We start from the raw sequence: 25,642 nt of genomic DNA, 5'->3' as shown, positions 1-25,642 counted from the left end.
GTGAATGTGTTCAAACAAGCTTTTTCAGTGTTCTAAAATGGAAGACATTTCATTTGGAATGAAAGACAGGAACTTAACCAACAAAACAAACAAGGAAGCAAAATACAACCTTGACAACCCTTCCCCTTCTTTACCCCATTACCCCCCTCCCCCTGCCCCTCTGGTTACTGTCAGTTTGTTCTTTATTTCCATGTGTCTGTTTATATTTTGCTTGCTTGTTTGTTTTGTTGATTAGGTTCCATTTATAGGTGAGATCATATGGTATTTGTCTTTCACCTCCTGGCTTATTTAACTTAGCATAATGCTCTCCAAATCTTGACTAATGCAAATTACACTGCAATGAACACAGAGCTCCATGTATTCTTTTGATTCAGTGTTTCAGGTTTCTTTGGAAATATTCTCAAAAGTACAACTACTGGGTCATAAAGAAATTCCATTTCCAATTTTTTGATGAACCTATGTACTATATTTTCCACAGTGGCTGCACCAATCTGCATTCCCACCAACAGTGTAACTCCAAATCCTCACCAACACTTGTAGTTTGTTAAATTTATCGATGAAAGCCATTCTGACAGGAGTAAGGTCATATTGCATTGTACTTTTGATTTGCAATTCTCTGATGATTAGTGATGTTGAGCAACTTTACGTATGTCTATTGGCTATCTGTATGTCTTCTTGGAGAAGTTTCTATTCAGAAGTGCCCACTTTTTAATCGTGTTGTTTTTCTGGTATTAAACTGTTAGAGTTCATCAGAAAAAAACAATGCTAAGAGAATGCCAGAGATGTTCTTGCCTATGTTTTCTTCTGGAAGTCTTATGGTTTCTGGTCTTAAATTTGAGTCTTTAATCCATTTGTGGGGGCGTTGTATATAGTGTAAGAAAGTGGTCCAGTTTCATTTTTTGCATGCACCTGTCCAACTTCCCCAACACCATTTATTAAGTAGACTGTCTTTACATACATTACATAATGCTCCATTGTATGTTCTTGCCTCCTCTGTCAAATATTAATTGACCATATAGGCATGGGTTTATGTCTGGGCTCTCTATTCTCTTCCATTGGTCTACATGTTTATTTTTTATGGCAGGACCATGCTGTTTGGATTCCTATGACCTTCTACTATAGTTTGATATCAGGTAGCATGATACCTCCAACTTTGTTCTTTGTCAAGACTGCAAAGGCTATTCAGGGTCTTTTGTGGCTCCATTTAAATCTTTGGATATTTCTTCTAGTTCTGTGAAATACACCATTAGTATTTTCATAACAACTGCATTGAATTTATAGAATGCTTTGGGTAGTATGGACATTTTAATGATATTAATTCTTCCTATCCATAAACACAGTATATGTTTCCATTTATTTTTTTATTTTTTTAATTTTTTATTGTTATTCAATTACAGTTGTGTGCCTTTTCTCCCCATCCCTCCACCCCACCACATCCAAACCCTCCTCCCTCCCCCACCTCCTCCCTCTCCCTTGATTTTGTCCATGTGTCCTTTGTAGTAGTTCCTGTAATCCCCTCTCCTCACTGTCCCCTCCCCACTCCCCCCTGTCCATCTATTACACAATGGAATTCTACGCAGCAGAGAGAAAGAAGGTGTTTCCATTTATTTTTATCTTTTTCAATTTGTTTCTTCAGTATAATTTTCCAAGTACAGGTCTCTTACATCCTTGGTTAAATTTAATCCAGGGCAACCTTTTTTGTTGTTGTTGCAATGGTAATCAGGATGGTTTTCTTAGTTTCTCTTTCTAATAGTTTACTATTGGTGTATTAAAATGTCACTGATTTCTGAATATTAATTTTGGGTCCTGTTACTTTACTGAATTCACTTATCAGATCTAGGAGCTTTTCAGTGCAGTCTTTAGGTTTTTCTATATACAGTATCATGTCATTTGCAAGTAAGTTTTACTTCTTCCTTTCCAATTTGGATGCCCTTTCTTCCTTTCTTCATTCCTTTCTCCCTCCCTTCCTTACTTCCTATCCTCACCTGAGGACAGACTTACTGATTTTAGAGAAAGGGAAAGGGAGGGGTTGAGAGAGGGAGACAAACATTGATCAGTTGCCTCTCCAACACTTCCCATCCAGGACAAACCCACAATGTAGGCATATGCCCTGACTGGGAATCAAACCTGTGGCCTTCTGGTTTACAAGATGATGCTCCAACCAACTGAGCCACACCAGTCACACCAGCCCTTTTATTTCTTCATTTTGTCTAACTGTTGTATACTTTGTTGATTAAAAGTGGTAAAAGTGGACATCCCTGTCTCATTCCTGATCCTAAGGGGAATGCTTTTAGATTTTCCCCATTGAGTATGATGTTGGCTGGAATTTTGTCTATATGGCCTTTATTATGTTGAGGTATGATCCCTTTATCCCCACTTTCCTGAGTTTTTATCATAACTGAGTGCTGAATTTTATCAAATGCTTTTCTGAATCTATTAATAGGATCATACAATTTTATCCATCACTTTGTTTCTGTGCTGTATGATGTTTACTGATTTGCATGTATTTTAACAACCTTGCAACCCAGGAATAAATCCCACATGATTGTGATGTATGATTTTTTTCTTTTTAAATATATTTATTGATTATGCTATTACAGTTGTCCCATTCCCCCCCCCACTCCACTCCATCCTGCACACCCCCTCCCTCCCACATTCCCCTCTTATAGTTCATGTCCATGGGTCATACTTATAAGTTCTTTGGCTTCTACATTTCCTACACTATTTTTACCCTCCCCCTGTCTATTTTCCACCTATCATCTATGCTACTTATTCTCTGTACCTTCCCCACCCTCTTCCCCTCCCACTCCCCTATTGACACCCCTCCATGTGATCTCCATCTCTATGGTTCTGTTCCTGTTCTAGTTGTTTGCCTAGTTTGCTCTCGTTTTTGTTGTAGGTGTGGTTGTTAATAACTGTAAGTTTGCTGTCATTTTTACTGTTCCTATTTTTGATCTTCTTTTTCTTAGGTAACTCCCTTTAACATTTCATATAATAAGGGCTTGGTGATGATGAACTTCTTTAACTTGACCTTATCTGAGAAGCACTTTATCTTCCCTTCTGTTCTAAGTGATAGCTTTGCTGGATACAGTAATCTTGGATGTAGGCCCTTGCCTTTCATGACTTGGAATACTTCTTTCCAGCCCCTTCTTGCCTGTAAGGTCTCTTTTGAGACATCAGCTGACAGTCTTATGGGAACTCCTTTGTAGGTAACTGTGTCCTTTTCTCTTGCTGCTTCTAAGATTCTCTGCTTCTCTTTCATCTTGGGGAATGTAATGATGATGTGCCTTGGTGTGTTCCTCCTTGGGTCCAGCTTCTTTGGGACTCTCTGAGCTTCCTGGACTTCCTGGAAGTCTATTTCCTTTGCCAGATTAGGGAAGTTCTCCTTCATTATTTGTTCAAATAAGTTTTCAATTTTTTGTTCTTCCTCTTCTCCTTCTGGCACCCCTATAATTCGGATGTTGGAACATTTCAAGGTGTCCTGGAGGTTCCTAAGCCTCTCCTCATTTTTCCAAGTTCTTGTTTCTTCATTCTTTTCTGGTTGGATGTTTCTTTCTTCCTTCTGGTCCACACCATTGATTTGAGTCCCAGTTTCCTTCTCATCACTATTGGTTCCCTGTACATTTTCCTTTGTTTCTCTTAGCATAGGCTTCATTTTTTCATCTGTTTTTCGAACAGATTCAACCAATTCTGTGAGCATCTTGACAACCAGTGTTTTGAACTGTGCATCCGATAGGCTGGCTATCTCTTCCTCACTTAGTTGTATTTTTTCTGGAGCTTTGAAGTGTTCTGTCATTTGGGCCATTTTTTTTTTTTTTTTGGTCTTGGCGCGGCTGTTACTTTAAGGGGCGGGGCCTTAGGTGTTCACCGGGGCGGGGTAATGCTGGTGGCTGTGCTGTGACGCTGTACGTGGGGGAGGGGCCAAGAGGGAGCAATGGCTTCCGCCTCACTCTCCTCCGGCTTGGCTTTCAATCTTTCACTCCGATACCCACAATCAAACTGGGCCCCTCTGGTGCTGATTCCCGAGTGGGTGGGCTTGTGCACACTCTAGGCCCCTGTGGGTCTCTCCAACAACCTCTCCTGTGAGGCTGGGAGTCTCTCCTGCTGCCGCCCCAACCCCCACGGGCGTTTTCAATCAGAGGTTTGAAGCTTTATTTCCCCTGTGCTGGAGCCCTGGGTTGCGCTGTCTGCTTTGCTCCCCACTGTTCGTCTGGTTTATCTGTGGGCGAATGTGGGGCCGCAGGGTGCTACCCGCCGCTCTGCCTGCCCCGTTCTCCGCCACTCTGAATCCGGCCCTCTGGGTTTATCTGTGCGAATGTGGGTCCGCAGGGTCTGCTAGTGCTGGGACTGCCTGCGCCGTTTGTCCCATACTCCGCCAGTCTCAGTCCCGCCACAGCCACGCGAGTCCTCTCCACCCGGGTGCCCATCTCCACCCCTCCTACTGGTCTGGATGAATGTTTATTTTCTATTTCCTTGGCGTCGGTCCCCCTTGCCATCGGTCCCCCTTGCCGTTAGATTCTCTGCCAGTTCTGGTTGTGGGAGGAGGCGCAGTGTGTCTACCTATGCCGCCATCTTGGTTCTCTCGATGTATGATTTTTTAAATGTATTGCTCGATTTTGATTGGTAATATTTTGTTAGGGATATTTGCATCTATATTCACCAGGATAATTGGCCTATATTTTTCTTTTGGGTAGTGTCTTTATCTTGTTTTAGAATCAGGACAATGCTGGCTTCAGAAAATGAACTAGGGAGTCTCCCCTACTTTTGTATTTTTGGAATGTTTTGAAGATAGGTGTTAATTCTTCTTGGAATGTTCGGTAAAATTCACCTGTGAAACCATCTGTTCTAGGACTTTTGTTTGCTGGGAGTCTTTTGATTAGTGCTTCAAATTCATTATTTATAATCAGTCTGTTCAGATTTTCTGTTTCTTATTAATTCAGTTTTCGGAGATTGTATGTTTCTAGGAATTCATCCATTTCTTCCAGACTGTCCTTTTTGTTTGTTGGCATACATTTATTTTTAATATTTTCTTATAATCCTTTGTATTTCTGTGGTGGTGTTACTTCTCCTCTTTCATTTCTGATTTTATTACTTGAATCCTGTCTCTTTTTTGATTCTTGATTTCTAGTTAAAGATTTATTGATCTTGGTTGTCTTTTCAAAGAATGAACTCTTGGTTTCATTTACCTTTAGTAGTATTTTTTTAGACTCTACGAGGGGACCCCCTCATAAAATGGAATTTATTTATAAAAACTGTGTGTGTATTCTTACATGTTTAAACTTCAGTCACCTTCAAAGGACTCTCCATTTGACGCTACACCTAGCAAGACATTTTTCCCACTGCTCAAAACAGTTTTTTAACTCATTGGTTTTAATGCCTTTTAGTGCTTCTGCTGTGTTTGTTTGTTTGTTTCACCTCTTCCACATCAGCAAAACATTTCCCTTTGAGGAGTTTTTTTCATCTGGAGAAACAAAAAAAGTCACTCAGGGCACATCAGGTGAATAGGAAGGGTAGGGCACGGAGGTCATGCCATTTTAGGTCAAAAACTGCTGAACATTCAACATAGTGTGAGCAGGTGAGCTCATAAATCACCCATCGTGAACTAGGTAAACATGTTGAAAGTCTTCAGAAAAAATTAAGTGAAGCCAAATGCAGTCCCTCACAACAATGCCAGCTGGTACACAGATACAGATGGGTTCCTGGAACACTCACCTAGTGGGGGTAGCTTGTACTACAAGGGGCCCACTCTCCTGAAGATAATTTCAGGTTTGGGGAGGGTCCCCCCTCATATTTCACATATTTCCACCCTGATCTTTATTATTTCCCTCTTTCAACTCACTTTGGGCTTTGGTTGTTAACTCTTTTTCTAGTTCCTTTATTTGTAAAGTTAGACTGTCTGAGATTTTTCTTGTTTCTTGAGGTAGACATTATTGCTCTGTATTTCCCTCTTAGTACTGCTCTCTCTGTGCCTCAGAGTTTGGGCTGTGTTTTCATTTTCATTTGTTTCAAGGTATCTTTTGATTTCTTCCTTGATCTCATTGCTAACCCATTCATTGTTCAGTAACTTGTTATTTAGCCTCCACATTTGTGTGGTTTTCAGAGTTTTTCTTGTAATTGATTTCTCGTTTTATACCATTGTTATCAGAGAAGATGCTTGATATGATTTCACCCTTCTTGAATTTATTAAGACTTGTTTTGCGTCCTAACATGTGGTCTATCCTAGAGAATGTTTCATGTGCACTGGAAAAAAAATGTATATTCTGTTGCTTTGAGGTAAAATATTCTAAAGATATCAATTAAATCCATCTGGTCTACTGTATTGTTTAAGGTTGTTGTTCCCTTGTTGATTTTTTTCCTGTAAGATCTACCCACTGATGTCTATATGGTGTTAATATCCCCTACTATGACTGGGTTACTGTGGATCTCTCTCTTCATGTCCATCGTGATTTGTTTTACATATTTAGTTACTCCTATGTTGGGTGCATATATCTTTATAAGGGTTATATCGTCTCATTGGCTGATCCTTTTAGCATTATATAATGTCCTCTTTTTCTATTATAGCCTTTGTTTTAAAGTCTCTTTTGTCTAATAGTATTTGACAACTCCAGCCTTTTTTTTTCTTTCCATTTGCATGGAATATTTATTTACATCTCTTTACTTTTAATCTGTGTGTATCCTTCATTCTAAAGTACATCTCTGTAGATAGCAGGGGTCATGCTTTTTTATCCATTCAGCTAACCTGTGTCTTTTGATGGGAGAATGTAATCCATATACATTTAAAGTAATCATTGATAGGTATATATTTATTGCCATTTTATTCTTTATAACTATGCTCTTCCTTTTTATCTTTCTTCTTGTTAAAGTAGGCACTTTAACATTTCTTGTAACACTACTTTGGTGGTAACAACTCCTTTAGTTTTTTCTTTGTTTGTTTTGTGTGGGAAGCTCTTTATTTCACCTTCAATTTTATTGTTTTGTTGTTGTTGCTTTATAGTAAGACTTTTTTATTGTTGTTCAAGTGCAGTTGTCTGCCTTTTCCCCCCACAGCTTACTCTCACCACAGCTGTGCCCACCTCCTTCCCCTCACACCACCCACCTTGGTTTTGTCCATGTGTCCTTTATAGTTGTTCCTGAAAATCTTTTCCCCTTATCCCTCCATTATACCCTCCTACCTCCCCTCTGGTTACTTTCAGTTTGTTCTTAATTTTCAATGTCTCTGGTTACATTTTGCTTGCTTGTTTGTTTTGTTGATTAGGCTCCACATAAAGATGAGATTATATGGTATTTCTCTTTCACCACCTAGCTTATTTCACTTACCATAATTCCCTCCAGTTCCATCCATGCTGTCGCAAAAGGTAGGAGTTCCTTCTTTATTTCTGCTGTGTACTATTCCATCATGTATATGTACCATAGCTTTTTTATCCATTTATTTACGATGGGCACTTAGGTTGCTTCCAGTACTTGGCTATTGTAAATTGTGCTGCTATGAACATTGGGGTGCACAGGTTCTTATAGATTGGTGTTTCAGGGCTCTTAGGATATAATCCCAGCAGTGGAATTGCCAGGTCAAAAGGCAGTTCCATTTTTAGTTTTCTGAAGAAATTCCATACTGTTTTCCACAGTGGCTGCAGCAATTTGCATTCCCACCAACAGTGCACTAGGGTTCCATTTTCTCCACATCCTCTCCAACATTTGTTGTTTGTTTTGTTTATGATGGCCACTCTCATTGGTGTGAAGTGGTATCTCATTGTGGTTTTAACATGCATCCAGTGATGCTGAGCATCTTTTCATATGTCTCTGGGTCCTCTATATGGCTTCCTTGGAGAAGTCTCTGTTCAGGTATTTTGCCCATTTTTTAATTGGGTCATTTGTCTTCCTGGTGTGGAGTCATGTGAGTTCCTTATAAATTTTGGAGATCAAACCCTTGTCAAAGGTATCACTGGCAAATAAGTTTTCCCATATAGTTGGTTCTCTTTGTATTTTAATGCTGTTTTCTTTAGCAATGCAGAAGCTTTTTTATTTTGGTAAGATCCCATTTGTTTATTCTTTCCTTTATGAACCCTGCTCTAGGGAACATATCAGTGAAAATATTGCTGCATGTAATATCTGAGATTTTCTTGTCTATGTTCTCCTCCAGAACTTTTATGGTGTCACAATTTAAATTTAAGTCTTTTATCCATCTTGAATTTCTTTTTTGGTGTGGTGTACTTGGTGATCAAGTTTCTTTTTTCTTTTTTAAAAAATATATTTATTGATTATGCTATTACAGTTGTCCCATTTTCTCCCCTTCACTCAACTCCATCCTGCCCACCACCTCCCTCCACATTCCCCCCTATAGTTCATGTCCATGCGTCATACTTATAAGTTCTTTGGCTTCTACATTTTTCTTTTCTTTTTTTTCCATGTAGCTGTCCAGATCTCCTGACATCATTTCTTGAAAAAGCTATTTTTACTCCATTTTATGCTGCTGCCCCACTTGTCAAATATTAATTGACCATAGGGTCTTGGTTTTATTTCTGGGCTCTCTGTTCTCTTCCATTGGTCTATGTGCCTGTTTTTATGCCAGTACCAGGCTGTTTTGATTACAGTGGCCTTGTAATACAGTTTGATATCAGGTATTGGGATTCCTCCTACTTTGTTCTTCTTCGTCAAAATTGTTGCAGCTATTCAGGGTCATTTATGGTTCCATATAAATTTTTGAAATGTTTGTTCTATATGTGTGAAATATGTCATGGGTACTCTAATAGGGATTGCATTGAATCTATAAGTCGCTTTGGGTAGTAAGGCCATTTTGATGATGTTAATTCTTCCAATCCATGAGCATGGTACATGCTTCCATTTGTTTGCGTCTTCCTTCATTTCTTTCTTCAGTGTTGTGTAGTTTTCTGAGTACAGGTCTTTTACCTCCTTGGTTATGTTTATTCCAAGGTATTTTATTTTTCTTCTTGCTATATCAAATGGGATTTTTTTCCTGATTTCTCTCTCTGATATTTCATTGTTAGTGTACAACAATGCCTTTGATTTCTGGTTATTGACTTTGTATCCTGCTGCTTTGACAAATTTACTTGTTAGGTTGAGTAGTTTTTTGGTGGAGTCTATAGGATTTTCTCTGTACACTATCATGTGATCTGCAAACAATGACAGTTTTGCTTCCTCCTTTCCAATTTGGATGCCTTTATTTATTTATTTATTTATTTAGTCTGATTGCTGTGGCTAGGACTTCCAATATTATGTTGAATAGGAGTGCTAAAAGAGGACATCCTTGATTTGTTAATTATCTTAGTGGCAAAGCTTTTAGTTTTTGCCCATTGAGTATGATGTTGGCTGTAGGTATGTCATATACGGCCTTTATTCTGTTGAGGAATGCTCCCTCTATTCCCACTGTGCTGAGTGTTTTTATCATAAATGGGCACTGTACGTTATCAAATGCTTTTTCTGGATCTATTGATATGATCATGTAATTTTTGTCTTTCCTTTAGTTTATATGATGTATTACTTTTATTGATTTGAGAATATTGTACCATCCTGTCACCCTTGGGATGAATCCCATTTGATCATGGTGTGTGATCTTTTTATTGCTGGATGTGATTTGCCAATATTTTGTTGAGGATTTTAGCCTTTATGTTCTTCAGTGATATTGGCCTGAAGCTTTCTTTCTCAGTGGTATCTTTATTTGGTTTTGGAATTAGGATGATGCTGGATTCATAAAAATAGTTTGGGAGTTGTCCGTCTTCTTGGATTTTCTGGAATAGTCTGAGAAGGTTAGAGGTTAGCTCTTCCTTAAATGGTTTTTAAAATTCTCCTGTGAACTGTCTGGTCCAGGTCTTTGTGTGCCGGGAGTTTTTTGATTACTGTTTCAATTTCATCAGGTGTTACTGGTCTGTTCAGGCTTTCTGCTGCTTCTTCATTGAGTTTTGGAAGGTTATATTGTTCTAGAAATTTGTCCATACACCTAGGTTTTCAAATTTCTTGGCATATAGTTCTTCATAGTAATTTCTTACAATCCTTTGTATCTCTGTGTTATTGGTTGTAATCTCTCCTCTCTCATTTCTGATTGTGTTTATTTGGGTCCTCTCCTTTTTTTCTTGATGAGTCTGCTTAAAGGATTGTGAATTTTGTTTATCTTTTCAAAGATCCAGCTCCTGGATTTATTGATCCTTAGTATTCTTCTTTTAGTCTCTATGTCATTTAATTCTGCTCTGATCTTGGTTATTTCCTTCCTTCTACTTGCTCTGGGCTGTCTTTGTTGTTGTTCCTCCAGTTCCTGTAGGTGTAGGGTTAGGTTGTTTGTTTGAAATGTTTCCATATTTTCTAGATAGGCTTGTCTCACTATACTCTTCCCTCTCAGGACTGCCTTTGCTGTGTCCCATAAGTTTTGGATTGTTGTGAGTTCATTTTCATTTGTTTCCAGAAACTTTTTGATTTCTCCCCTAATCTCATGCTTGACCCATTCATTGTTTAATAGCATGCTTTTCAATTTCCATGAGTTTGAATGTTTTGGGGTTTTTTTCCTTTGGGGTTGGTTTCTAGTTTCAGTCCCTTGTGGTCAGAGAAAATGCTTGATATGATTTTAATTTTCTTGAACTTGTTGAGACTTGTGTTCTATCATGTGGTCTGTCTTTGGAAATGCTCCATGTGCGTTTGAAAAGAATGTGTATTTTGCTTCTTTGGGATGAAAGTTTCTGTATATATCAGATAAGTCCATTTGATCTAGGACATTGTTCAATGCCACAATATCTTTGTTGATATTTTGTTAGGAAGATCTATCCATTTTTGACAGTAGAGTGGTAAAATCCCCTACTATAATTGTGTTGCTGTCAATATCTTTCTTGAAGTCCTCCAAGATTTTCTTTATGTATTTGGGTGCTCCTATGTTGGGTGCATATATATTTACAATGTTTATTTCTTCCTGGTGGATTCTTCCCTTGACTATTATGAAGTGACCATGTGGGACTCTTCTTATGGCCTTTTTTTAAAGTCTGTTCTGTCTTATATGTGTATTGCTACCCCAGCTTTTTTTTCCTGTCCATTTGCTTGGATTATTTGTTTCCAGCCCTTCACTTTCAGTCTGTGTAGGTCTTTTGTTCTGAGGTGGGTCTCTTGTAGGCAGCATACATGTGGGTCATGGTTTCTTATCCATTCAGCTATCTGTGTCTTTGGATTAGAGCATTTAATCCATTTATGTTTAAGGTTATTATTGATAGGGACTTATTCATTGTCATTTTACTTCCTTCATACCTGTGTTCCTGCCTCTCTCACTCTTTTTCTTCCTTTTCTTAAAGGAGTCCCTTTAGCATGTCTTGCAGTGCTGGTTTGGTGGAGGTGTATCCTTTGAGGCTTCTTCTTTTTTTTGGAAACTCCTTATTTCACCTTCCATTTTAATGAGAGCCTTGCTGGATAGAGTAGTCTTGGTTGCAGGGCTTTTTTTTTCATTACTTGTAATATTTCTTGCCATTGCCTTCTGGCTTGGAGTGTTTCCAATGAGAAGACCGCTGCTACCCTTATGGAGAGACTCCCTTGTATGTTACTTCCTGTTTCTCCCTTGTTGCCTTTAAGATTCTCTCTTTGTCTTGGAATTTTGCCATTTTAATTATGATGTGTGTTGAAGTGGGCCTGTTTGGGTTCCTCTTGATTGGGACCCTCTTTGCTTCCTGGAAAGGTGTGTATTTTTCCTTCAACAGGTTAGGGAAGTCTTTAGTCATTGTTTGTTCAAACAGGTTCCCGATCCCTTGCTCTCTCTCTTCTTCTGGAACCCCTCTGATGTAGATGTTGTTATGCTAGATGTTGTCCCAGATATAGGATCCCATACACTTTCTTCATTTTAAAAAAACTCTTTTTTATTCCTCTACTTTTGTGTTTTCTGTTATCTTGTTCTCTAAATCACTGATACAATCCTCTTCCTCTTCTAACCTGCTCTTTATTCTTTCTATTCTTTATTTCTGATACTGTATTCTTCATTTCTGACTGGTCTTTTTTATGGTATTTATGTCCTTTTAAATGCTTACTATCTCTTTTAAGTCCTCGCTGAGATCATTCATTCATCCCTAAGTTCTTTAAACATCCTTATAAGCATTGTTCTGAATTCTGCATCTAGTATCCTGTTTGTTTTCATTTTGTTTAATTCTCTTTTGGGGGATTTCTCTTGTTCTTTCATTTGGGGCATGTTTCTTTGTCATTTTCTCTGCCCTTTGTGTCTGTGTCTGCGTCTGCGTATTAGGTCGATCTGCTATGACTTCCAAACTTGCTCTAGTGGTTTTATGTTGTAGGTGTCTCGTGGGTTCAGTGGCACAATCTCCCGTATCACCTGAACTGAGTGCTCCAGGAATGTCACTTTTATGGCTTATGTGAGCACTCCTGTTGTAGTTGAGTCTTGAATGGTGTTGTTCTGTTTGCAAGTGCGGTTCACCTTCAGGCTGACTGTTAGGACTGACCCAGATCACATTTTATGAGGCACTGTGTTGGGGCTATGCCCCAAGTCACAACTGTTCAGAGCAGTGCCTGCTGTGATTTTCCTTTGGGTGTGCCTCTTGTATGTCTAGTTGGGTCATACTTTGGTATGGTCTGAAGCACACTACTGATTGTGTTGGTTCTGGGTCTCCTTTGGAGGGATTCAGGTGCAGGTTAATGTCAGATGCTTCCTGCAACTGGCCTGGAGCTACATGTTTGGAGCTATCAAGCAATCCACTGTTACTGGCTGTCTCTACTGGGTCTCATTGCACTTGGGAGGAGCCAAGCTGTGTACAAAGATCAGCTTCCCACCATCTTCCAGAAGGCATACTAGATAGGACAGGGTGACTGAAGTTCAGAGGACAGGGCTAGTGAATCTTGAGCTTGGGGACAGTACAGTCAAGTATTCAGTGGGGGCAAAGTGGCCACTATTCCAGAGCCATACCACTCCATCTCTGCCCACTGAGGGAGGGGCTCTGGCAGCATGCAGGTGCAGATGAATGGCCCTACTCTGGAGCTACATAGATCAATGTCCGTCTGAGTCTCTGCCAATAACTTCTCAAAAAAGAGGGTACTGAAGGTCCCAATGGGGTGCTGCCAGCAGACCTTTCGGTAGGACTCAAGCTCAGCAGGGTGGTGCCACCAGGAGTTAAAGGACTGAACTAGTGCTGTCTCCAGGCTGGTGCTGTAAGGACAGGAGTACTCCACCCTGGGCAATTGGCATCTTAGGGTGGTATGAGATAAGGCACCAAGGACCTTGATGGCTGACTCTCCAAATCTCTCCTTGAAACTTGCCATCCAGATCTTCTGTTTATGACTCTTGTATGACCTGACTCACCATTCCTGTACCGAAGCCCCATGTGAGTGTCTAAGAACAAAACCCTGTGTGCTGGCCCTTCAAGAGAGTGCCTGGGTTTCTATCAAAATTCCATCTCTCCTAGGTGAACAGAATCCCCACTGATTTTCACCTTCACATGCTATGCAGGCTCCTCTCCCTTGCTCTGCTGCTCTGGGATGGGATCCAAGTATGGGATTAAGACCCCTTGCTCCTCAGGGAGATCAGTGCAGCTCAGATATCCCTCTGGATTCTCAACCACCACATGTGAGTGCAGGGGCCAGCCCTTTTTGTGTCTCTGAACTTCTTATCAGTCTCTATGTGGCTGCTTCTGTAGAGTCTTCAGTTGGTTATTCAGGTTGATGAATCTATAATTTAGTTGTAAATCTGGTTTAGTGCTGGGAGGAGATGAGTACAGCTTCCACCTACTCTGTAGCCATCTTGGAATTCCATTTACTTTTAACCAATTTGTATTTTTTTCCAATTTGAATTTCTGAATCTAAAGAAGTGTGTCTTCTGTAGACAACATATAGTAGGATCTTGTTTCTTATAATCCAGTCTAAAATCACAAAGAGATACCAGATACCAGAAAAGACTGATAATATCAATTATGATGGTAAAGAAAATAAAAAGTCTTGTCATTCACTGTTGAGGGGTATATAAATTGTCAAAAATTTCAGAAGACGTTTGAAATTATTCACTAAAAATGAAGATATATACACATTCATGCCCTAAAAATTCTATTCCTATATGTAGACACAGCAGAAACTCATTTACAACTCTGGCCAGTATGACTCAGTTGGTTGAAGCACTGTCCCATAAGCAAAAGGTTGTGAGGTTCAATTCCCGGTGAGGGCACATACCTATGTTGAGGATTCAATCCCCAGTCTGGGTGCATATGATCCCCAGTATGGGTGCATATGGGAGGCAACCAATCCATGTTTCTGTCTCACATGAATGTTTCTCTCTCTCCCTCTCTCCCTTCCTGTCTCTAAAAGCAATTAAAAAATGTCTTCAGGTGAGAATTTTTTTTAAGTTAAAAAAAGAAATATGTTTATAGTGCATGAAAAGATAGCATTATTCATAATAGCCCCAAACTAGAAAAAACTCAAATGTACATGAACAGAATGTATAAGTAAACTATGATAAAATCATATATTGAACACTAAATAACAGTGTAAATGTAAAGAAATTAATTTACATAAGACATGCATATATTTCACACATATAATGTTAAGCAAAAGAAGTCAAATACAAAGGAATAAACACTGTATGGTCCTGTTTATACAAAGTTCAAAATTATTCAGATAAAACTAAATGTTGTATTGAGAAAGAAATATATAAGTAAAAGTAAAAAGAATATGTAACACACAATATTACAGTGTTTTAGTGCTTCATTCAAGTAACATCACACAGATGTTTGCTCTGCAGCATATGAATGCTACATTTTTATTCAATTCTCTGTATGTACTATGACTCACAATAAAAAGGTTTTAAAAAAATACGAAGTAAAGATTCCTTATCTTCCATCCCAATATGTGGTAAATACTTAATTTTCCCTCAAATAATCAAGTTACTATCCTTATTCCTTGAATCTTCCCCATAGGTTCCATAATCGCACACGTGCTCACACACACACACACACACATACACACACACTTCTCTTACCTCAACCATGTTCTGCAAAATCCAGGCCAATCTCAAAGAAACATGCTGGGTTGTGAAAGTGAACAAACTGGCTGCTAAAAATCGTCTACTTCTAGTGAAAAAGTGAAGCATTCGGCAGGAACTGTGTATTAGCTATTTCAAAAAATTTTAGAAAAATACATTTAATAATGGTGTTTGATGTTTCCATATTAATTTCATACCTATGCAAACAAACCCAATAACAAGCAAGTTATTTAACTACTTGTAGAGTGTTCTCAGGACTTAAGAAAATTGAGCAGGCTCAAGTACTTCTAAAAGTCTTTTAAAAATAATTGTTTTCTACCTCTTTCCCTACTTTTGATTATGGAAGTAAAGGGAGACAGTCAGGGGAGAAAGCTTTATTGCTATTTTTTAATAATCTATTTTGTTATTTCAAAAATATATTGCTATTATTTTTAATATTATATTCTTAATCAAGTTAGCATTAACCGAGAAGGAATTTCCACTATACATTAAGTAACTAAAATTGGGATGCATAATTTTAATACTATCTATACTTACCTAATAATCAAATTTTAAGTTTAATTTTTTATTAAATATTTTATTGATTATGCTATTACAGTTGTCCCATTTTTTCCCTTTGCCTCCCACCATCCAGTACCACCATTCCTCCAGCAATCCCCCTACCTTAGTTCATGTCCATGGCTTTTACATATTAATTCTTTGGCTTCTCCATTCCTATACTATTCTTAACCTCCCCGTCTATTATGTACCTACCAATTATACTTCTTATTCCCTGTACCTTCTCCCCCATTCTCTCCCCTCCCCCTCCCCACTGATAACCCTCCATGTGATCTCCACTTCTATGATTCTGTCCTGCTCTAGTTGTTTGCTTAGTTTGTTTTTGTTTTTTTTGTTTTAAGTTCAGTTGTTGATAGTTGTGAGTTTGTTGTCAGTTTTTGATCTTTTTCACAGGTAAAACTGTTCACAGTTTTTGATCTTTTTCATAGGTAAGTCCATTTAACATTTCATACATTAAGGGCTTGGTGAGGATGAACTCCTTTAACCTGACCTGATGTGGGGAGCACTTTATCTGCCCTTCCATTCTAAATGATAGCTTTGCTGGATAGAGTAATCTTGGATGTAGGTCCTTGCCTTTCATGACCTTGAATACTTCTTTCCAGCCCCTTCTTGCCTGCAAGGTTTCTTTTGAGAAATCAGCTGACAGTCTTATGGGCACTCCTTTGAAGGTAATTCTCTCCTTTCTTCTTGCTGCTTTTAAGATTCTCTCCTTCTCTTTCATCTTGGGTAACTTATTGATGATGTGTCTTGGTGTGTCCCTCTTTGGGTCCAAATTCTTTGGGACTCTCTAGGCTTCCTGGACTTCCTGGAAGTCTATTTCCTTCACCAGATTGGGGAAGTTCTCCTTCATTATTTGTTCAAATGAGTTTTCAATTTCTTGTCGTTGTTCTTCTCCTTCTGGCACCCCTATGATTCAGATGTTGGAGTGTTTAAATTTGTCCCAGAGGTTCCTAAGCCTCTCCTCTTTTTTTTTTTTTTTTTTTTTTTAATTCTGGTCTCTTCTTTCTGTTCCAGGTAAATGTTTATTTCTTCCTTCTGTTCCAAATTGATGATTTGAATCCCAACTTCCTTCCCTTCACTGTTGGTTCCCTGTATATTTTTCTTTATTTCACTTTGTATAGCCTTCACTTTTTCCTTTATTTTGCAGGTGTACTCAATCATTTCTCTGAACATCCTGATCACTAGTGTTTTGGACTCTGCACATCCAAAGATGCACATAGGCTGGCTATCTCCATGTCACTTAGTTCTTTTTCTGGAGTTTTGCTCTGTTCTTTCATTTGGGCCATATTTCTTTGTCTTCTCAAATTGGCAGCCTCCGTGTTTCTGTGTATTACGTAGAGCTGCTGTGACTCCCAGGGCTGGCACACCTGTTATGGTGTAAGGAGCGGAGTCTTAGGTATTTGCCAGGGCAGGGCAACCCACTTCCCGGGTTTGTGGTGCTGTATGTGGGGGAGGGGTCTCAGAGGGAACAACGCTGCTTGCTTGGCTCTTGTCCCATTTTCAGTCACTTCCCCCACTTCCTGCAAGTGACAGGTGCCCTTACGGCTGCTGCCCTGATACTGATTCCCCAAGTAGCTGGGCTTGTATACATTCTAGGCCCTGTGGGCCTCTCAAATGGACTCTCCTGACACTGGCAGTTTCTTCCACTGCCACAACCCCCACTGGTTTTTACAGCCAAAGGTTATGAGTCTTTTTCCAGGCACTGGAATCCTGGGCTGCACAGTCTGGCCTGGGGCTGGGATTGCTTGCTCTCCAGTTGTCCCTCCCAGTTTTTATCTGCTGCATGCAAATATGGGGCCACCAGTTCCACCAGACGCTACTGCCTCGCTACATTCCTTTCCACCCTGGCTGCCTGTCTCTGCCCCTCCTACCCATCTTGATGAATGTTTCTTCTTTAACTCCTTGGTTGTCAGACTTCCATACAGTGCAATCTTCTCGCAGTACTGGTTGTTTTTTGTTTTTATATTGGTTGTTGTCCTTCCTATGGTTGTGCAAAGAGGCAAAGCAGCTAGTGGAACATATCTATCTATGTCTCCATCTCGGCCAGAAGTCCTTAAACATATTCTTAATAAGAAAAATCTTTAATTTAAAGAAAACCTTACACAGAACATAAGCCCTGAGTTTTAAAATTTGTAACACATACTAAAAAACCAAAAACCAAAAAACCTTATCCTGCTACCTACTACAAGGATTCAGATGGACAATTCAACTCTGAGACTGATGTTTTGTAAGTATTCACTTATGGAGAATTTACCCACTTCTTGCATTTTTCTGTTAATCCCCACCACTCTCCCAAAAAAATAAATGTAAAGATTTTGGTTTATTTATTAAAAATAGTAATATGAATTAACTTTTTTCACTTTTAGCATAACATACTAATCAAAATGTGCAGGCTTTCCATCTTATCCTTTTCTTTTAAACAATGAGCCCCATTTTAATTTTTAACACATTTTTTTTTGGTGAGAACAAAGTTCTACTGTTTTTACAAATTTCAATAGTACAACACAGTGTTGCCAACAATGGTCATGTTATCATTAGATCCTCAGACCTTATTCATGCTTGTAACTAAAACTTTGTATCCTTCTAACTTCATTTCACTTGTTCAGTGCTCCAACCTTCTGTATTTCTTTATATTTTAAATTATCTATTAAAATATAAGACTTTTTAAAAATATTTAAAGTGGTCACTCATAATCCTTCTTCTGATTTGTTACATGTTTAAAAATGCCTCAAATAAAAACTGAAGCACATTATACTTTTCTCTATAAAAAAATAGATTTAGGATCCTTCCGGAATCTTCTGTTAAAATTTATATCCCTGGGGAGGAGAGAGTTACATAAAAAGTATTAGGAGTTGCAACACTAGTACTTTTAGTCAACATATGAACAATGAACACCGTTGTTCATATATTTGACAAATAGCTCTTGAGTCCCTTCTATATACCAAAAATGTGCTAGGCCTTGAGAAAACAGTGAATAATACAAGGAAAATCCTTACCTTCCTTAAATTTACCTTTTACTGGGAGGATACAGACAAATAAGTAATCAAATCAACAAATGAGATCACTTAAGATACTGATTTTAAAAGAAATCACTATTTGAAGTACCACCAAAAAAGAAAAAAATTCAGCCAGCTGAATTATGGCATAATACTGAGTTACAATTAACAGTTCAAAATGCATCCTGATATCAAAGCTGTTAAAATAAGAAAAATGTATGTCTTGTTACTTATACACTACTGGTAGGAATATAAATGATACATACAGCCACTCTGGAAACCAGTTTGGCAGTTTCTTCTAAGCTATGCAATTACCATATGACCTAGCAATTGTACTCTTAAGGTATTTACCCAGGATCAATGGAATTTTATGTTCACATAAAATTCTGTACATGAATGTTTATAACAGCTTTATTTGTAATAGCAAAAACTGGAGTAAGCACACACGTCCTCCAACAGGCAGTATTATCTGTAACGCTGAATACAACTTGGCAATAAAAAACAACTTGGATTCTCCAGGGAATTATACTATGTGAAAAAAGCAAATGCCAAAAGGTTTTATGCTTCTTCTTTCTATGTATATAACATCTTTTAAATGAAAAAAAAAATGAATGGAGGAAAGGTTAATAGTTGCAAAAAGCTAAGGATTTGAGAGGGTGGGAAGGTGCACAGGAGAGAGGTAAATGTGCTTATATAAGAGTAACATAAGGGATCCTTGTAGTGATGGAACTGTTCAGTGTCCTGACTGCATGGTGGATACATGAACACATGAAAAAATATACAGAAATTAACACACACATAGAAACAGAAATGAGTACAAGTAAAACTGAAAATATGTGAATAAAAGCTATGGATCTTGGTTGTAACATTATACAGTAGTTTTATAAAATGTCACCATTGAGAGAAACTCTGAAGTGTACAGGGGATCTCCATATTATTTATTTTTCTTCTTTAAGATTTTTATGTATGTATGTACGTATGTATGTATGTATGTATTTATTTTTAGACAGAGGAGAAAGGAGGGAGAAAGAGAAGAAGAGAAACATCAATGTGTGGTTGCCTCTCACGCCCTCCTACTGGGAACCTGGCCATCCAGGCATGCACCCTGACTGAGAATAGAGCTGGTGACCCATTGGTTCACAGGCTGGCGCTCAATCCACTGAGCCACACCAGCCAGGGCTCAGTATTATTTCTTACAATTGCATGTGAATCCACAATTGCCTCACTTAAAATTTCAGTTTAAAAATGTGTGATACATTTTGGAGATCAAACCCTTGTCTGAGGTATCATTGGCAAATATGTTTTCCCATACAGTTGGTTCTCTTTTCATTTTAATGCTGTTTTCTTTAGCCATGCAGAAGCTTTTTATTTTGATGAGATACCATTTGTTTATACTTTCCTTTATGTCCCTTGCTCTAGGAGACTTATCAGTGAAAATATTGCTGTGTGAATATCTGAGATTTTCCTGCCTATGTTCTCCTGAAGGACTTTTATGGTGTCACGACTTACATTGAAGTCTTTTATCCACCTTGAGTTTACTTTTGTGTGTGGTGTAAGTTGGTGATCAAGTTTCATTTTTTTGCATGTAGCTGTCCAGCTACATGCATGATTTACAATAGCCAAGTGCTAGAAGCAACCTAAGTGCCCGTCAATAAATAAATGGATAAAAAAACTACAGTACATTTACACAATGGAATAGTACACAGCAGAAATAAAGAAGGAGTTTCTACCCTTTGCGACAGCACGGATGGAACTGGAGAGCATTATGCAAAGTGAAATAAGCCAGGCGGTGAAAGACAAATACCAAATAATCTCACCTTTTAGTGGAACCTAATCAACAAAACAAACAAGCAAAATATAATCAGAGACATTGAAATTAAGAACAAACTGACAGTAACCAGAGGCGAGAGGGGAGGGGATAATGGGGGGAAAAGGGTGAAGGGTTTTCAGGAACAACTATAAAGGACACATGGACGAAACCAAAGGGAGGCGTGGAGGAGGAAAAGGAAGAAAACTGTACTTGAACAACAATAAAATTTTAAAAAATGATAAATGTTGTGAAGGAAATAATGGACAGTAAGATAGAGACTGGATGGGAGTTGGGGACTACATTAAACAGGATGGCAGGTAAAGGCTCCTTAGAAGGTGACATAAAGCTGAGCCCTGAGAAATGAGAAGGATCAGCCATGATAACAGAGGAGGCCCCTTGTAGGTGTGAGGGCCTTAAGGTGACAAAGGGCTTGGGTGCTACAAGAATTAAAGCAGGCTGGCAAAGCTGGAACCTAATCCTTAGCAGCTTCAGAGAGAAAGGGGACTGGGAAGTAGTCAGAACTGTAGACAGGGCCAAACCATGGTGAGGCGTAGATATTTTTATGCTGAAAGCAAAGAGAAGCCTTAACAAGAATCAGAACAGCACTGAAAGGAAGCAAGGGCGCTTGGGGAGACTGAAGGAAAACAATGGTGCCAGAAGTTTGACAACACAGCTCAATTCCTTCACAATGCAGCTTGGAGCTACTCTTGGCTAAACTAACAACCTTGGTGCCAGCTCAAGCACATAGACCCTAAACATTTCCAAGAGCCTCAATCAATAAACTATACCACCTAGAAAGACATGACTGTGGGGTGGGGTTCCTTCACTGGCAGGATAGACTCTGTTTGTATGCATCTTTCTGCTAAGAGAAACCAAAACTTACATCATGCACATGTTCAATATCAAGTACATGAAGTGCTTTAAACACTCCCTCTTGTGCTTAAAGTCACAATTTTGTGTTATGATTTGTGATCTGGGCTTTTTTTTTAAGAGAAAAAATGTTTAATGATGGTTGCAAGAATTGAAGACAATATACATGAATACATGGCACATACTATGTGCTAAATCAATAGTGGTTGCTGTTCTGATTATTATCATTATCATAATGCCAAGTGGTCATTATTCTACCTCTCAGATATCTCAGCCAGAAAGGATCTTGCCTTTTTTTAAAATCCCCAGAGAAAGATTTCGTTGATTAGAATTCTAAGTAAAACAGGTTCTGATTAATAGGTTTTCTGGTTAGCAGATGACGATTCACTGACAATTCTGGGCTTATACTAGAGAAGTAAACATTTGCATGGTCACAATCTATTTTTTAAATTTCTTTTTAGCTTTAAGAACTATTATATCTGTCAGTTCAAAATGGCTGTTTCTTTTTTTTTAAATATATAATCTTTATTATTTTTTTCTACTACCACTTAGTCCCCTTACATGGCCCCCAGCAACCAAGTCCCTAAGTGTTTTTTCTTTTTTGCTAAATCCCTCCACCCCCAACCACCCCCCTCTAGTTGTCATCTGCTCTCCATCTATGAGTCTGTCTCTGTTTTGCTTCTTAGTTCAGTTTGTTCATTAGATTCCACATATGAGTGAATCATATGGTACTTTTCTTTCTCTGACTAGCTTATTTCACTTAGCATGAAGTTCTCCAGGTCCATCCATATGGTTCCAAAGGGTAAAATTTTCTTCTTTTTTATGGCTGAGCAGAACTCCATTGCGTAAATGTCCCGTAGTTGTTTTATCCATCCATCTACTGATGGACACTTGGGCTGCTTCCATATCTTGGTGATTATAAACAATGCTGCAATGAACATAGGGATGCATATGTTCTTTCGAATCAGTGTTTTTGGTTCCTTTGGATACATTCCCAGAAGTGGGATTCCTGGGTCAAAAGGCAAATCCATTTTTAATTTTTTGAGGTATCTCCATACTGCTTTCCACTGTGGCTTGCACCAGTCTGCATTCCCACCAACAGTGCAAAAGGGTTCCCTTTGCTCCACAACCTCTCCAGCACTTGTTGTTTTTTGAATTATTGATGAATAGACATTCTGACAGGTGTGAGATGGTATCTCATTGTGATTTGAATTTGCATTTCTCTGATGATTAGTGACATTGAGCATCTTTTCATATGTCTATTGGCCATCTATATGTCCCCTTTGGAGAAGTGTCTATTCAGGTCTTTTGGCCATTTCATTTTTCAGCTGGGTTGTTTTCTTGGTGTTGAATTTTGTAAGTACTTTAAAAATTTTGGATATTAACCCCTTATAAGATCTGTCGGCAAATATATTCTCCCATTCTGTGAGTTGTCTTTTTATTTTCTTTTTATGTTTTCCTTTGTTGTGCAAAAACTTTTTAAGTTTGATGAAGTCTCATTGATTTATTTTTTTTCTTTTGTTTCCCTAGCCTGGAGAGATATTTCCAATAAAAAATTTCTACAAGCAATGTCCAAGATGTTACTGCCTATGTTTTCTTCTATAAAATTTATGGTTTGGGGTCTAACATTTATGTGTTTGATCCATTTTGAATTTGTTCTTGTGTGTGGTGTAAGAAGGTGGTCTAAGTTTCATTTTTCTGCACATATCTGTCCAATTTTCCCTGCACCATTATTGAATAAACTATCTTTAGCCCATTGTACATGCTTGCTCCCTCTGTCAAACATTAATTGACTACAAAGGTGTGGATTTATTTCTGGTGTCTCTGTTGTGTTACATTGATTTATATGTCTGTTTTTATGCCAGGCTGTTTTAATTACTATGGCCTTTTGGTATAGTTTGATATTAGGTAGTGTGATTCCTCCAACTTTGTTCTTTTTTTTTTTTCAGGATCACTGTTGCTATACAGGGCCTTTTGTGGTTCTATATAAATTTTTGAAATATTGGTTCTAGTTCTCTGACATGCATCATTGGAATCTTGATAGGAATTGTGTTGAATCTATAGTGCTTTGGGTAGGATGGACATTTTAATTATGTTAATTCATCCTATCCATGAACATGGTATATGCTTCCACTTACTTGTATCTTTTTCAATTTCTTTCTTCAGTGTCCAAGTACATGTCTTTTACATCCTTGGATAGGTTTATTCCTAGGTGTTTTATTCTTTTTGAAGCAATTGTCAATGGCTTAAATTCCCTTTCTGTTAGTTCCTTATTGGCATATAAAAATGCAACTGATTTCTGAATACTAATTTTCTGTCCTGCTACTTTGCTGAATTCACTTATCAGTTCTAGTAGTTTCTTAGTGGAATCTTTGGGTTTCTCTATGTATAGTATCATGTTATCTGCAAATACAGGCAGTTTTAATTATTCCTTTCCAATTTGGATGCTTTTTATTCCTTCTTCTTGTCTGATTGCTATGGGTAGGACTTCCAGTACTATGTTGAATAAGAGAGGTGAAAGCAGACATCCTATTTTGTTCCCAATCTTAAAGGGAATGCTGGTGGTTTTTCCCTGTTGAGTACGACACTAGCAATGGATTTGTCACATATGGTCTTTCTTATGTTCAGATATGTTCCCTGTCTTCCCACTTTGCTGAGAGTTTTTATTATACATGGGTGCTGGATTTTATCAAAAGCTTTTCCTGCATCTATTGATACACTATTTTTTTTCATTTTTTAAAAAATTTTATTTATTTATTTTTACCAAAGGGAAGGGAAGGAGAAATAGAGGAGAGAGAAACATCAATGTGTGGTTGCCTCTCACACACTCCCAAATGGGGACCTGGCCTAAAACCCAGGTATATGCCCTAGACTGGGAATTGAACCTTTGGTTCACAGGCCAGCACTCAATCCACTGAACCACACCAGCCAGGGCCACAATTCATTTTTAAAGGAAAAAAAGTATTCAACATCTCACTGGCTAAAGAATTAGTTATGACTTAGGAATATTTGTAAATTGACCTATTAAAAACTAAAATTATATGTTAAGGTAAAAAATTACATATTATGAATAGTATAATTTAAAATTGTACCAATCAGGATTCATGCCTTTCCTACACCACTTTCAACTTCCCTTAATTACTGTCTTTCCTGTAAACAGCACATCTCAGAATTCATCCTCACAAGTTATTAAAATAAGGTGCATTTTTATATATTAAACTAACAAAAAGTATCAATGTGCATGAGATTTTGGTGTTTCACTCATGCATTGTTGTCATATTCTATAATATATTCATGTTTACTTTTATATAGAATTAATGTCTCCAAATACTCAGCAAGAAAACTGGTGAAACTTGACACTGCCCCCTGAACTGTCTGGTGTGTGCACCCTAACTGAGAAGATATTAGAAATATTAAAATAATGGGACAAGTGTAATAGCATAATCAATAAATATATTTTTTAAAAAGAAATATTAAAATAATCAAAAGTGTATTGATTATTATAACACCAAATATTGTAGGTTTCACCACAGCTGAGGAGCTAGAAAACTGTCTTCTTACCCAATGACTCAGTTTCCCACTCAGGGAGCGAGATGATGTGGATAGTGCTGCTATTCCTGTCTCTGTCACCATCACCACCATCATCACTTGCTTACTATGTGCCCGGTATTATATTAAGAGGACATGGCAGTCAGCTAGTTAACTATCTCAAAATACATACTCCACTTTTTATAACAAAAATGATGAAATTTGGACATTGCTGCATCTTTTCTGGACATAGTCTGTATTTTTTCCATTTCTCCAGAAATGAAAATGTGAATTCTCACTAACATGTGAACCTTCAGTCCACTCCAAACTTCCTCAGGATGTTTTGAAGTGTAGTGTTAAGTACTTCAGTCTGCTAGTTACACTTTTGTGCAACTATTATTCAGTTTCACTGGTGTGGGAGTGTGCGTGTGTGTATTCTCTTATTAATGTCCAAAACAGCATAGGTAGGAGATTATACAATTAAGTCTACAGCTAAGAAAACTTTACAGGAAAAAACTGTAATATCCAAATTGCAGAGAAGAACAAGATTACCTTCATTATAAGGGAATTATTCCAAGATTTTACAAGTTCAATAGCTCTTAGATCTTGCCAACTAATGAAGTTATGAAAATGATTTCCCGTTTTCCTAAGAAAAATGGAAACAACATTTTGACATTCATATAAATCAAACACTATATTATATAAAAGATATGCCACAAGAGGAAAGAAAATTAGAGGCCCAACTACTTTCAAAGTATGATTTAATTAGATTGGGCTTTCCAAATTACTTTCTTCTCTTTGATTTATAAATTGAACATATTTTATAACAAATATTATGTGATGCAGAGTATGAAATTTTAATCAGGTAGATAAAAAAGATATTTTTTGAAGCACTACAATGTGTACATTTCAAAAAAAACTAATGAA

At 37.9% G+C, this 25,642-nt stretch overlaps 1 protein-coding gene across 4 annotated transcripts in view; it reads right to left on the bottom strand.

The window, feature by feature from the left end:
• Positions 1–25,642, bottom strand: part of GK5 (glycerol kinase 5) — a 133,797-nt gene that overhangs the window by 47,618 nt on the left and 60,537 nt on the right. For 3 of the 4 annotated variants that reach the window (XM_045185840.3, XM_024577880.4, XM_024577883.4), the window contains 2 exons: positions 25,268–25,361; positions 14,951–15,082 (listed from right to left, as the gene is read on the bottom strand). In XM_045185840.3, coding sequence (XP_045041775.1) covers positions 14,951–15,082; positions 25,268–25,361 — 226 coding nt within the window. The remainder of the gene's footprint in view (positions 1–14,950; positions 15,083–25,267; positions 25,362–25,642) is intronic. The other variant, XM_024577882.4, reaches the window with a different exon arrangement.

Source organism: Desmodus rotundus, chromosome 2 (genome assembly GCF_022682495.2).
Source record: "Desmodus rotundus isolate HL8 chromosome 2, HLdesRot8A.1, whole genome shotgun sequence".
Classification (NCBI taxonomy): domain Eukaryota; kingdom Metazoa; phylum Chordata; class Mammalia; order Chiroptera; family Phyllostomidae; genus Desmodus; species Desmodus rotundus.
Note: the sequence above shows the minus strand (reverse complement) of the source record. Positions and strands in the feature narration are given on the sequence as shown.